This window comes from Cherax quadricarinatus, chromosome 26 (genome assembly GCF_038502225.1).
Source record: "Cherax quadricarinatus isolate ZL_2023a chromosome 26, ASM3850222v1, whole genome shotgun sequence".
Lineage (NCBI taxonomy): Eukaryota > Metazoa > Arthropoda > Malacostraca > Decapoda > Parastacidae > Cherax > Cherax quadricarinatus.
Window position 1 is genome coordinate 1,797,208 of NC_091317.1, and position 12,075 is coordinate 1,809,282.

General features: G+C 40.2%; 1 protein-coding gene across 6 annotated transcripts in view; it reads right to left on the reverse strand.

Annotated features, from left to right (window-relative positions):
* stai (stathmin) overlaps nt 1-12,075 on the reverse strand; it is a 115,648-nt gene that overhangs the window by 8,092 nt on the left and 95,481 nt on the right. For 4 of the 6 annotated variants that reach the window (XM_053780548.2, XM_053780549.2, XM_070088732.1 and 1 more), the window contains 2 exons: nt 2,817-2,986; nt 2,493-2,684 (listed from right to left, as the gene is read on the reverse strand). In XM_053780548.2, coding sequence (XP_053636523.1) covers nt 2,493-2,684; nt 2,817-2,986 — 362 coding nt within the window. Of the gene's footprint in view, nt 1-2,492; nt 2,685-2,816; nt 2,987-8,415; nt 8,497-9,511; nt 9,672-12,075 lie in introns of those variants that run through there. The other 2 variants (XM_053780545.2, XM_053780546.2) reach the window with 2 other exon arrangements.

The window sequence follows — 12,075 nt, forward strand, 5'->3', positions numbered from 1 at the left end:
AATAATACGAAATGTTTTGATTGTATGCTTGGATGTTACCGCAGAGGCTGGCTGGTAAACAATGCCACCGGCGGAACATGCGAGGCTGGCTCAGGCCACACAGACGTGTCTCGGACGAACAGCATTGAGCGGGTTTTTTTTAGCGGTGTGCGAGGCAAAATCTTAGCGATAAAATGTATCGGTATGCGGATTTAACGTTATGTAAGGCCAACGGTATGCGGGGGTCCACTGTATTCTTCATTTATTCAGACTTCCTACAATACAATAATTTTGTCCTTAGCTGTAAGCGAAGGACAAAAATACTTCAGGTTAAGGTGTGAACTGTACATGCATATTTTTTTTTAGGCCTTGCTCTACTGCCCATTTAATTTATGACAATGTAAACCATGTTATCAGGCACTATGGGGGGGGAGGAGGAAAAATAGAGAAAAAGGGAGAGAAAAAAAAAAAAAAGGGGGGGGGGGGGTGTCAGAAAAAAAATGGATAATTCTAGATAATTTATCTCTGGAAGCCGAGATGAAGCAGAACCAGTGGAACCTAAAGGACTACCAATTGCCCAAAACTGGAAAAAATTAAATGTCCAGTAACTAATGAAAGAAAGTTGTCAGAGAAAAAAAAAAAAAAAAAACACTGGAGCATCAGATTTTTTCCAGGAATAAGGAAATCATGTCTTAGAAATGGGATTTTAATGAGTTAACTTAGACAGCCCTACACAAGCCCACAAATTAGAATTACAGGAATAGAAGGTATTCTTGGTCAAGACTTGAAACCCTGCCAATGTCTCCATTTGACAATCCCTCTTGACTTCCATCTCTTGCCTTTAATATTTTAGAGCCTGGACACTGGTATCATCGCACAGTCCTTGAAACCCAGACATGGCACCACTCCATAAAGGTGGCAGTAAAGCCACAAAGATCTTGTCTGCAAATGTAGTTGAAGAGGCTGCTGGAGTGTAATTCAAACCAATTCAGTTATACAGATGGGGCAAGGAAAAATTGAAAACACTACCTAGGAGATAAGTGGGAATCTGATGCTAAGTCTATCTTAGCTTTCTTAGTGCAACCAAAGGATAGCATGAAAAGATACTGGATGGTCTAATCTCAAGTCTGCACAACACAACATACCAGTGTGAGAAGTGTAAAATGGACCAAGTAAAATGTAGGGAAGCCAAAGGCATGAGAACTGAATCAACATCCTTAACCCTCTCAGGGTCCATGCTGTAGATCTACAGCTTTGAGTTGAGGGTCCAAACAGTAGATCTATGCCATGAGCTCAGTTCACTCTGATAAACTGCGAGCGGTAAATTTGGGCCTAGATAAGAGAGAATACATCTATATGGTATGTGTGCACCACAAATCCTGCAGCACACATTGCATAATGAGAAAAACACAGACCATAATTTTCGATTAAAACTGAATCTGCAGCGTTTTTCCTTATGTTTTTTTATAGTTTTTTGTGATTTCTTTGTCTCATTTGATAGAATGAGATGTATATTACAGAAATAGAGATTATTTTAATTAGTTTTAGTACTGGAAATGGTTGAAACTGAGCTCAAAGTAGAGGAAATGTTAAATTTTTGCCGATGTTCAAGAGTAAACAAATGACCTCGCATGTCTAATACACACACAAATGCGGCAATATTTATACAATTATTACAATACTGCATAACGGTAAATTTTATTTTTTTTTGGTTTGAATAAAAAATTAATGGAATTCATTTGTAAAGCCTCAAAATGTAACTAATGAACAGAGGAAATGTTAGTTTAGTGCCAGGAATGCCTGCATTGTTTATTCTGGACCCTATTTTGAACTGTGTTAAATTGGCCAAATTACCATTTTCCGATCACTATTTTGTAGTTTAAACAGTTGACATGGCAATTTCTTGTGCTCAATCGATAGAATAGAAATAATACTAGTGAAATAGCTAAGAATTTGGTCGACTGGAATAATGCAACTGGCCTAAAATGGGAGTCAAAGTCGACAAAATCGCCGATGCATACATATCGCCGACACATCAAAATTTGAGAGAGCATAATTTTGTCAATTTTCCATCAAATTTCGTACTTTTTTGTCTTCTTACCTTCAGAAAAAGATTCTCTACCATTTCATAAGAAAAAATAACTTAAATTCTTGGACCCTGGTGCACTCTGAAATTTGGCCTCTGGACCCTGAAAGGTTTAAGACCAGATTTTCCAATTTACTACCAGCAGTTATCAAATACTACTAAAAGCAATGGAAATGTCTGAAGATTAACCTAGGTAACTACCTCTGCAGTGTACCATAACATCCAAGATGTATTGGATATGTAGGCCAGTGGGCTGCTAACAGCAACGACCTGGTCAACCAAGCAACAGGGAGGTCTGGCCCAAGGCACACGAGTAGGAAATTTGCAAAAATGGGTCATGAAACAAATAAGCAATTTCCAATTACTGGCAAGAACAATAATTATGCATTAGAAACATCTCCAGTAAATAAAGCTGAAATACACTCACATGGTCAGATATCTTTGCACGCAGACCATTGAGGTACGCCTCACGGTTACTGGAGGTAGTGTCGAGCTTGTCTTCTAGGGCAGTTTGAGTTGCAGCAATGAAAGCAGCAGTAGACTCTTCTCTCTTGCGACTGGCTTCTTCCAGACGGGTCATGCGTTCTCCAACACTAGCTAGGCGGGAGGCCTCCACTGACTGGAAGACAAGTCTTTATTGTATGAAAAAAACACCATCCTCTCAATATTTAAAGTAATTATTTTTCCAAATCTGTCCTCTGAACTAAATTTAAAAATTATATTTTATGTATAGCACAACATTAAGGTTTACCTTCCTGCGTTCTTCAGCTTGCAACAACTTCTGGGCAATCTCTTCAGCAGTCATACTCTTGGGTCTTGGGGAGACTGCTGTGGTTGTTGGCTTATCAGCAGATGGCTCGGCAAGGATAACCTCATAACACATACCACCACGAGACTTTTCCTCACACCTGATCTCTGTGGCTGTAAAAAAAATATGAAAGTGCAGCTATTAGCAAAAAGTTACAATAGCTAAGCCTGTAAATTCAGAATGCCTCTTTAATAAAGAAATACCTAAACACTTTAGCTGTGTGAATTTGATAAGTACATCTGAATGCAAGACATGGATGAAAATACAGTACATACTGTCTTTTCCTCCAAGTAGTTACTGTATGCAACAAAATTTCAAATTAGTCCAAGACCTTCTCGTATTCCCCCCCCCCCCTGCCCATGTACAATAAAAGTCACAATTACAAGAGGTATTTAAAAAAAAAAAAAAGCAATAATAGGTTAGAAGAGCACAAGTAATGCCTCTCCAAACTGCAGTTAAGGTCTATAGGTCTATATATACACCCAAACCCCCAAAGGCTCAGCCTAGGACAAGCCATTAAAATTTGGTACACAAGGTTGTGCACAACAGCACGAGGGTACCACATCCTCAACTGGTAAAGTAGTACCAGTGTGACTGGAAAGAGGGCAGCCACACAAGTTGCCAAATTTTTTTTTTGCTCTTCTGGATGGCCTGGTTGGACCCACTTCGTCCTGTAAAATCATAAGAGGCTAAACTAATGCATACACAGTACAGCAGCCTTTGCCTCACCCTCTGCCCATTAACTGCTTGGTAACCTGAAAAGTACCAGACAGCAACAGAATAAGTCGTCAAGCCAGGTGTAGATCATGCAGGACTAAAGCATTAACATCTCCAGGTCAACCCAACGGCACCTCACACTAAATCAGTATTTAATTTATTCCAGCTACAAGGCAACTCAATTCTACTCTGCAAGCTTTATAAAGCAATAAGGCTTACAGTGATAAATGGAATACAAATACAGGCTAGTCTTATTAGAATCATCCCCCTGGAGTAAAATGTACTAATCAAGTTCCCATGAATTTAGTGTCTTCTTACCAATTAGCATGTTAATAACAAGCATAATGAATAGTGAGTGAATAAGTGTGTTTTTATTAATGTAAACAGGTGGTGTTGGCAGAATGAAGATATTCCATAGTTACCACAACAGAATATCAACAACCAATGTCTTCAGGATTTTAAATTACACCAGCTCTCCATGATGGCAATTGGTAAGGAAACAAGAGCAAGAAGGTAATGTAATGTAGTAAGAGTGAGACTTCCACAGCAATTTTAAAATAATGCACATGAATTCTCAAACCCTTTAAGAGGATTAAAAGATAATTCCTTGGGGAAAAAAAATTAATATATATTATAGATATACAGTGGACCCCCGCATAACGATCACCTCCGAATGCGTCCAATTATGTAAGTGTATTTATGTAAGTGCGGTTGTATGTGTATGTTTGGGGGTCTGAAATGGACTAATCTACTTCACAATATTCCTTATGGGAAAAAATTCGGTCAGTACTGGCACCTGAACATACTTCTGGAGTGAAAAAATATCGTTAACCGGGGGTCCACTGTACATCTCGGCTAACATGTCAAGCACAGTAAGAAACCTCCCCCCTCAAAAAATAGATGGGCAATTTTTAAAATACTTAACTCAAAACATTACTTTGTACTACTTTTTAAGGTATTCTCACTTATGGTACATGCACATGGGGATCTGCAAATGAAAAACCCTACCTTCCTTTTGTGAAATGGTCACAGTTTAAATTCACACAATACAAAATCGCCACACATTACTGTGCGTAAAAAAATAAAGGACACTATACAAATATAAACTTTGGCTTGTTTTTAGAGGGCTGTTAAAGAATGCAGGGATGAGAAACTCCTCTGATATCCCAGGTTTTCAACTTAACCCCGAGTAGAATTCATGCAAATAAAGCCCATAAGCACTTCCTTGTTTCATTAAGTTTGATTAGCCTATAAGGCATGATAAAAACCTGTTGCACAGAAAATGTTCAAGTTTCTAATTACTGCTTATGGGCATCAACTACAAGTTATCGATATTCTGGTATTCTTTTACCACAGTATTATTACAAGATGAGTCAGAGTTAATAAGGACCTGCCTAGCATGGACCAGGAGACCTGCTGCCGTGCTCCTCCTTTCTGATGTTACCAAGTACCCATACAGTAGTAATGTACTGCAGTGCACTTTCACATTTATTTGAAAAAACAACCACTAGCTTAACTAATTCATAAAAAACAACACTTGAGCTAATTAACAGTCTTGTACTACTTCATTAACGTGGAAGTACGCATCAGACAGTATCCAACTATGTCTAGCAATATTCCTCTCCTTCCTTTCAGATTAATAGAAATCTTAAGGTATAGTATAATATTTTTATTGCTACCTCCTATCAGTTTTTATTCATAGTTTCATTAATGAAGGGTGGGGTGTAAACCACCCAATAAATATTAGAGGGGACGATATTTTCAAGTTTATTTTTGCAGTTAGCCGTCACAAGCTGCTTCCCCATCTCTACCACTCTTAAGTACTGTATGTTGAACAACTGCACCAAGGAATATTTTTGAAGTTTAATTTACATGAAAATTAACTATTGCAAAAGTGTATAATTAAATAGCAAGGGGACTGCTAGTCAACAGGTATTCAACAAGTGTTGTTACTCTGCTGAATTTCTTTAATTCAGTTTCCCTGATGAATCAATGTGTACATTAAAATTTAGAATAATTTTTAATTAAATAAAATTAATAATCAAGAAGGCTATAATCCAGCAAATGGATGAAGCTGAAGACTAATGATTAGTGACCATGGGAAAGAGGAACGAAAAGCCAAGAGGCTACCTTCATCATGGATACCTGCAATGCGACATGGACACCAAAGTTGAATTTAAAGTAAGTATGGCTGCTAATATCAGCTGCAGTATTTTCAAGAAAAGTGGCTATACTAAGTCTTAGTTTTTCTATCATTCTTACGTATCTTACGATACGATTACATCAATTCTATGCAAATGTTTACCAGAAAAGCTTGGAATAATTTGTGTGTTGGGGAGTAAGCAAATGTCATTTAGATGTGGAGACTAAACTTCCCCTAGAACAAGCCGCGGCAACTAAGAGTTCACTGGCCTGACGGGACCTAGTATGACGTCAAGAGAAACTGGGAAAGTCTAGATCTGTAGACTACCTTCCGCCATCTCTTGCAAATTTAAGCTGCCTCTCTCTTCCCTATCCTCCTATCCACGAGTGTGCAAGATACAATCAGTACGAGAGTCAATGTTAGTCATGCAGACACCATCGGCTATGGCGGCGGATGGCACCACCCTAAACGTCACTGGGAGGCCGCCACAGCCAATGCGGCGCCCTACTCTTGACCTTTCCAGACACAGACAACCTCCCCCCCCCCTCCCTCGTCCTCCGTCCACGCTTGCCTCATGAAGGAAGGTTACTCTTGCTTTCAAACATCGCTGCTGTTTTCAAGCAGACTATCTATTGTCACTATATTAAAGAAAAAAAATGTCCACGCCACACAAAGTTTATCCTTCATTTGGTATCTATTTTGAGTCGCCATAACTGCTCCCTAAATTTAATCCATCCAGCTACGTACAGTTAAGAACACAAGGAGCAGTGCAGCAGGCCCATTGGCCCATGCTAGGCAGGTCCAAGTCACATCCATTCATGTATTCCTCTAAACCATTTTTAAAATTATACGAAGTTTAAGCTTCAGTGACTACTATGGAGTTTGTTCCACTCATCTACAACTATTACCAAACCAGTGCTTTCCTACATCCTTCCTAGATCTAATTTTTTCCAACTTTAAACTATTGTTGCATGTCTGTCTTGATAGATACTTTCAGCTCTTACATCCACAAGAACATAAGAAAGGAGGAACACTGTAGTAGGACTGCTAGCCCATACTTAGCAGGTCCTTTACAATACCAACCCACTAACAGTGCTACCCTAATAAATTTGACATGTGCAACTCTTGGGCATCTTTACTGAGGAAACGTTTCGCCACACAGTAGCTTCATCAGTCCATACAAAGGAGAATCTTGAAGAACAGGAGGAGAATGAGGTAATCAGTCTCTCAACCTTGAGTCGATGTGGTCAGTCCATCAATCTTGAATAGAATACGGCATATGAGCTGAGGAGCTTATAAACCGTAGGCAGGAGAGGTGCAGCAGTCGTAGATGGTGTCACATTTGTTCAATGTGGAAGTAGGTCGTGCCCAAGGGTTAGGCAAGCGAAGAATTCCCAAGTATTAAGATCCCAAGAAGTTGCAGTGTGACAGGATTGTAGATGAATGGTTCAAAGAACAGACACGTTTCCTCAATAGATACCCAAGAGTTGCACCCGTGTCTAATTTATCAACGTGTCGGTTATCTGAACCATTCATCTACAAGTGCTACCCTAACAATAAGCTCTGACAAATCCATTTACTCACGTGCAAGTCCCACTCAAATCCAACCCCTCTCATTCATGCATTTGTCCAACTTAAAGTAGAAACTAGCTTTAATAACCCTACTAGGCAGATTGTTCCACTCGCTACCCTATTTCCAAACCAATGCTTTTCTATATACTTTCTAAATCTAAACTTATCTAATTTGTTTATTTATTCCCGTTTTCCATTTATACACATTCATATCCCCCCTAATTCTACGCCTTTCTAGAGTGCAGATTAGTTTTCCAGCACACTTGTATCCATTCTGTATAAGACTAACTAGTTAATATTAAGACTGCAAATTTTGGCATAAAATAAGCATTAACTTTGCAGGTTACGAGCTGTTATCTTGCCCAGGTACCTACTTCCTGCTAGGTGAACAGGGGCAGGTGTAGGAAACGTGCCTAATATGTCCACTCGTGCCGGGAATCGAACCATGGACATTCAGTGAGAAGTGTACGCTACCAACCAAACCACGAAAGTTTTAAACTAAATATAACCTTAGTTACAGAGGACGAGGTGGGTGCAAGGTTTGATTATTTTATTCCTTACAATTTAGTTATAATAGGAACATTCTGACAACTACCAACAGTGGTCCCAATATTCTGCAAACTGGTCAGGAAAAGTAATACTGAAGTCTTCAATGGAACCACATGACTGCATAGCTAGCAGTGTGCAATTTTCCCTACAAGTATGAGCAGTTTCCAAAGGCTGAGCTGTAGTGGTAAACGGAGGATAACGGGACTGAAGTCTGTGCAGTTTAACACAAGTTGACATTGTTTCCAGTCAGTATAGTATCTACTTACAGTGGTTAATCCTGAAACCACGACCATGGGAATGACAGCCCTCCCCCCAAACCCCATAAATACTACCAGCCAGCTTCAAAAACCTTTATTCATACCTTTAATTTTTAATAAAATGCACAGAATTAGGACGTCAAACCAGACATATTTATCCAAATAAAAACTTTTAAACTTACCAACAATATAAGATCCATACACATCAAAGTACAGCATAATAAATTCGTCTTAAGATTACAGGAAAGACCAGGGCTGCGTGCATAGCTGTCAAGTGTGGCGAACACCACAATACCATACTCACCAACATATTTCCTGCACTTCTTGGGCTGTTTGCACTTTGGTTTCTTCTGGCCCTTCTTGATGGGCTTCTTATGATACCGGCCTAAAATAAAGAGCCATTTAAGTTACCTAAGTTTACTATTACATTATGGCCTGCAGGTCGAAACTTTCAGATGTTTTGAGTATACTCAACTGTTATTGCTTTTAAGCAGTCCTCTAAAGGAAACTTACCTGATTAGCATTTTTCACTTAAAAGCTAATGTATCAGCAATGCGACTTCTTTTCTCCCTCTCCCCCTCTCTCCCAGCCAGAGTAGAAACATTGGACGTGTTTCTTTCCACCTGTTGTCTATGTTCCCCATCAGTAAAATGGGTACCTGGGTGTTAGTCGACTGGTGTGGGTCGCATCCTGGGACACTGACCTAAGGAGGCCTGGTCACAGACCGGGCCGCGGGGGCGTTGACCCCCGGAACTCTCTCCAGGTAATCCCTCTCTCTCTCTCTCCCCCTCTCAGCGTGTCACGGCAAAATTTCAAAATTAAATTTTCCCAGCTGCAATGGTCACATACCAGGAAATCATCCTTTATCTATATGAAATTTCCGCATTAGGTATCTAAAATATACTACCATTGAGCTGTCTCGAGCAGACCGGATATTTAATAAAAAAAGTAAATATGAATAAAGCTTTCACATGTCACTTATCAAGCTTAAAAGTTTGTACAAAGTTGTGTACACAAAATGCTTGGAAACGGAATAACAGGAAAAGTGGACAGATGAATATTTAATTTTCTGACTGACAGAACCCGGGGTATAGCAGCGAACAGTGAAATTGGAGGCTGCTATATCTAAGTTATTCCCCAAGGCGCAGTGCTGAACTTAATCTGTTCCCTTCCTCATGCAGAAACGTATCATTCTTTGCAGACAAAATCTTTGTGCGGGCAGCCATCATACGGCAAATCTCCAAGCTAGAAGTCTTCCATTGGGCCAATGACAACAAATTTAAAGTTACTTCATTATGGGAAGATTGAAGAAATAAAGACTAAACGGAATATAAAAAACTCGTCACTCACCATAACTTAAGACTGATAAGAAACCTAGGAGTGAATAGCTCAGATCTCACCTTCAAGGATCTCAACAGTTTCACTATCAACAGGGAGGAAAATGATGGGCTGGATAATTAGAACCTTCAAAACAAGTCCCTTAGTCTCTAGGGCCAGGCAGTACCGAACCCTAACGGAGGGAGGATGGGGGTTTCCTTCTCGCATTTGACATAAGGGCGATACCTCTCTAGAATGGTTGTTGTTTGCCAACCTACTACTAGCCTAGCTTGGGGTAGGCACAGATCCAGGCAGACCAGGAACAATGTGAAATACCAGACCGTAAAGGATGCAGACAACTCTGCATAATGGACTCTGTAGAACTAGTCAAGAATTAGACTAGTAACCCTAACATCCCACATTACAAGTGTTCGAAAGAGTAATGGGACTGCAAATTACAAAATTTTATGGAATAATCTGTACAAGTCAAACGAGCATGGTTTTAGTGCCAGGAGCTCATACTTGTCACAACACAGGCGTTAAAACAAAAGCAAAACGCTTATGTGGTATACACTGATTTTGCAAAGACGTTTGACATGCAATGGGGGGGGGGGATCCTACGAGTGTCTGAACACAGGTCCCACAATAACTAAAACCACTGATACAGCCCCAGGAAAAAAGTGGTAGAATAAGCGCGCGCGCGCACACAAAAAAAAAACCTAGCGATAAATACCTTTGAGTTTCGAGTTTCACTACTCTGAGCCCGGCCTCGTCTGGTGCTTGCCTGAATGTGACGTCCCATCAAAATATTTTGAAAGTTTTAAGCAGCAGGACTGCCAAACACTCATAACTACACAACACAAGGGCTACATGGGTTTAAACTGGTCGTACATACTTAGATGCACTGGAAGACTAGCAAAAATGATTTACCTACTTAGCAAAATCCTTCGACAAGTATGATCTGTAAAGTACTCTAGGGCCTGGTCCCAAATCTGCACACTGCCATAACATACTGGAGATATGGAAGTGCAAAATAAACCCAATGAGGAACAGGGGTGCGGTGGGGACAATAAGGGAACACTATCAACATCCGGGGTCCCAGACTATTCAACATCTTACCAGAAGATATCAGAAACACGGCTGGAACAAGTGTAGAAGCCTTCAAGAGGAAACTGGACAAGTATCTTCAAGTGCCAGATCAACCAAACTGATGGATAAGTGGGGCAGCGGGCCTCCAGCAGCAACAGCTTGGTTGACTAGACAAGCACCAGACGAGCCCGGTCCATGGTCGGGCTCCAAGAGTAGTGAAACACTAAAGGTATATCAAAGGTACATGTGGTACCCTGGGGTACCACATTCACCTATTTAATGGAGTGCCCTGCATTACGCATTAAGCATGGCTGGACTGTTACAAGTATCTGCCTCTCCAACACTGCCTTTACATCCCACCTATACACTCACGGGAGCCAAGAGGGCGTGGTATACAACCCACGAGGACGAGCGAGCTATTCACCTTTTGTAGATGGAATCGTCAATCGCCTAAACAATGATTACAAGATCCATCCCTATTTAGGAGCTTTAGCTGTATAGAATACATTTGACAATATTGGATGAAGCTGGTAGTCAGCCACAACATGGCCAAGACAACACAGGCGGTGGCGGTAGCTAGTGCAGACCGCGCCCTGTGCATAGCCCGCCAGATCAATACCTGTCTCGAGCGTGGGTGATACTGAGCACGCCATGCTATGACCATGTGTACGGCTCTTCACGTCAGTCAACGAAATCACTACACAACCACTGACTAAGTCACCATACATAATGCACCTGCTGTTACTGGCGACAGCTAAGCAGAATTAAATACTGCCAATCATTAACTGAACTACAGCGAGGAAGAGTCAGAGGCACTGGTAGGCGAGACTGGTGGGGGGACATGTAAACGAATAACCAGCCATTGCATTAGTCAAGGATACTGCTAGGTAAGTCGAGACTAATTTTTTTTTTTTAGCTTTGATCCCATGCAAACCTGGAACACTGGACGTACATAAACTAACGAGAATCAGGCTGAGTATTTGAATAATACTTTAAAGCCCTTCTCAGTAAAGCTAAAGAATACTATCTGGTAAGTGACCAAACAGAATACGGGCTATTCAGTGATTTTTAACAGTTGCAAACATTATCAATGCGTTGCTAGTATGAATTTTCAGCTGTTTGCTACCACTGATAACATTTTACTGAATGATATCTAAAAATTAACCAGCATATAATTTATACAATTTTAAGCTATCTAATTAATCTAATTTGGGAAGAACTGTATGCAAATCAATGGAAACTGATCTCCGGTTCAGGCGGAAAAGACGTTATGTCGTGTTAGGCACTCAAGCCACTTATCTCGATAAAACAGCCTAGCTAAATTAGGAAATTGTTTAGTCAATCCTCCATTTTAACAATTAGCATTATGTTAGGATACCTCTGGACGTGACAGTTAAGAGAAAATAAAAATGTCTTAACGAACATCTGTTTTTGACTAGTGGATTTCTGGTCACTTATTGTACACATTCATACTGCTAATGAATAGCCAATTAATGTTTATTCATTGGGTGGACGTCCTGGACGATACAGCAGGAGCAAACCATTTCTACACATCTAC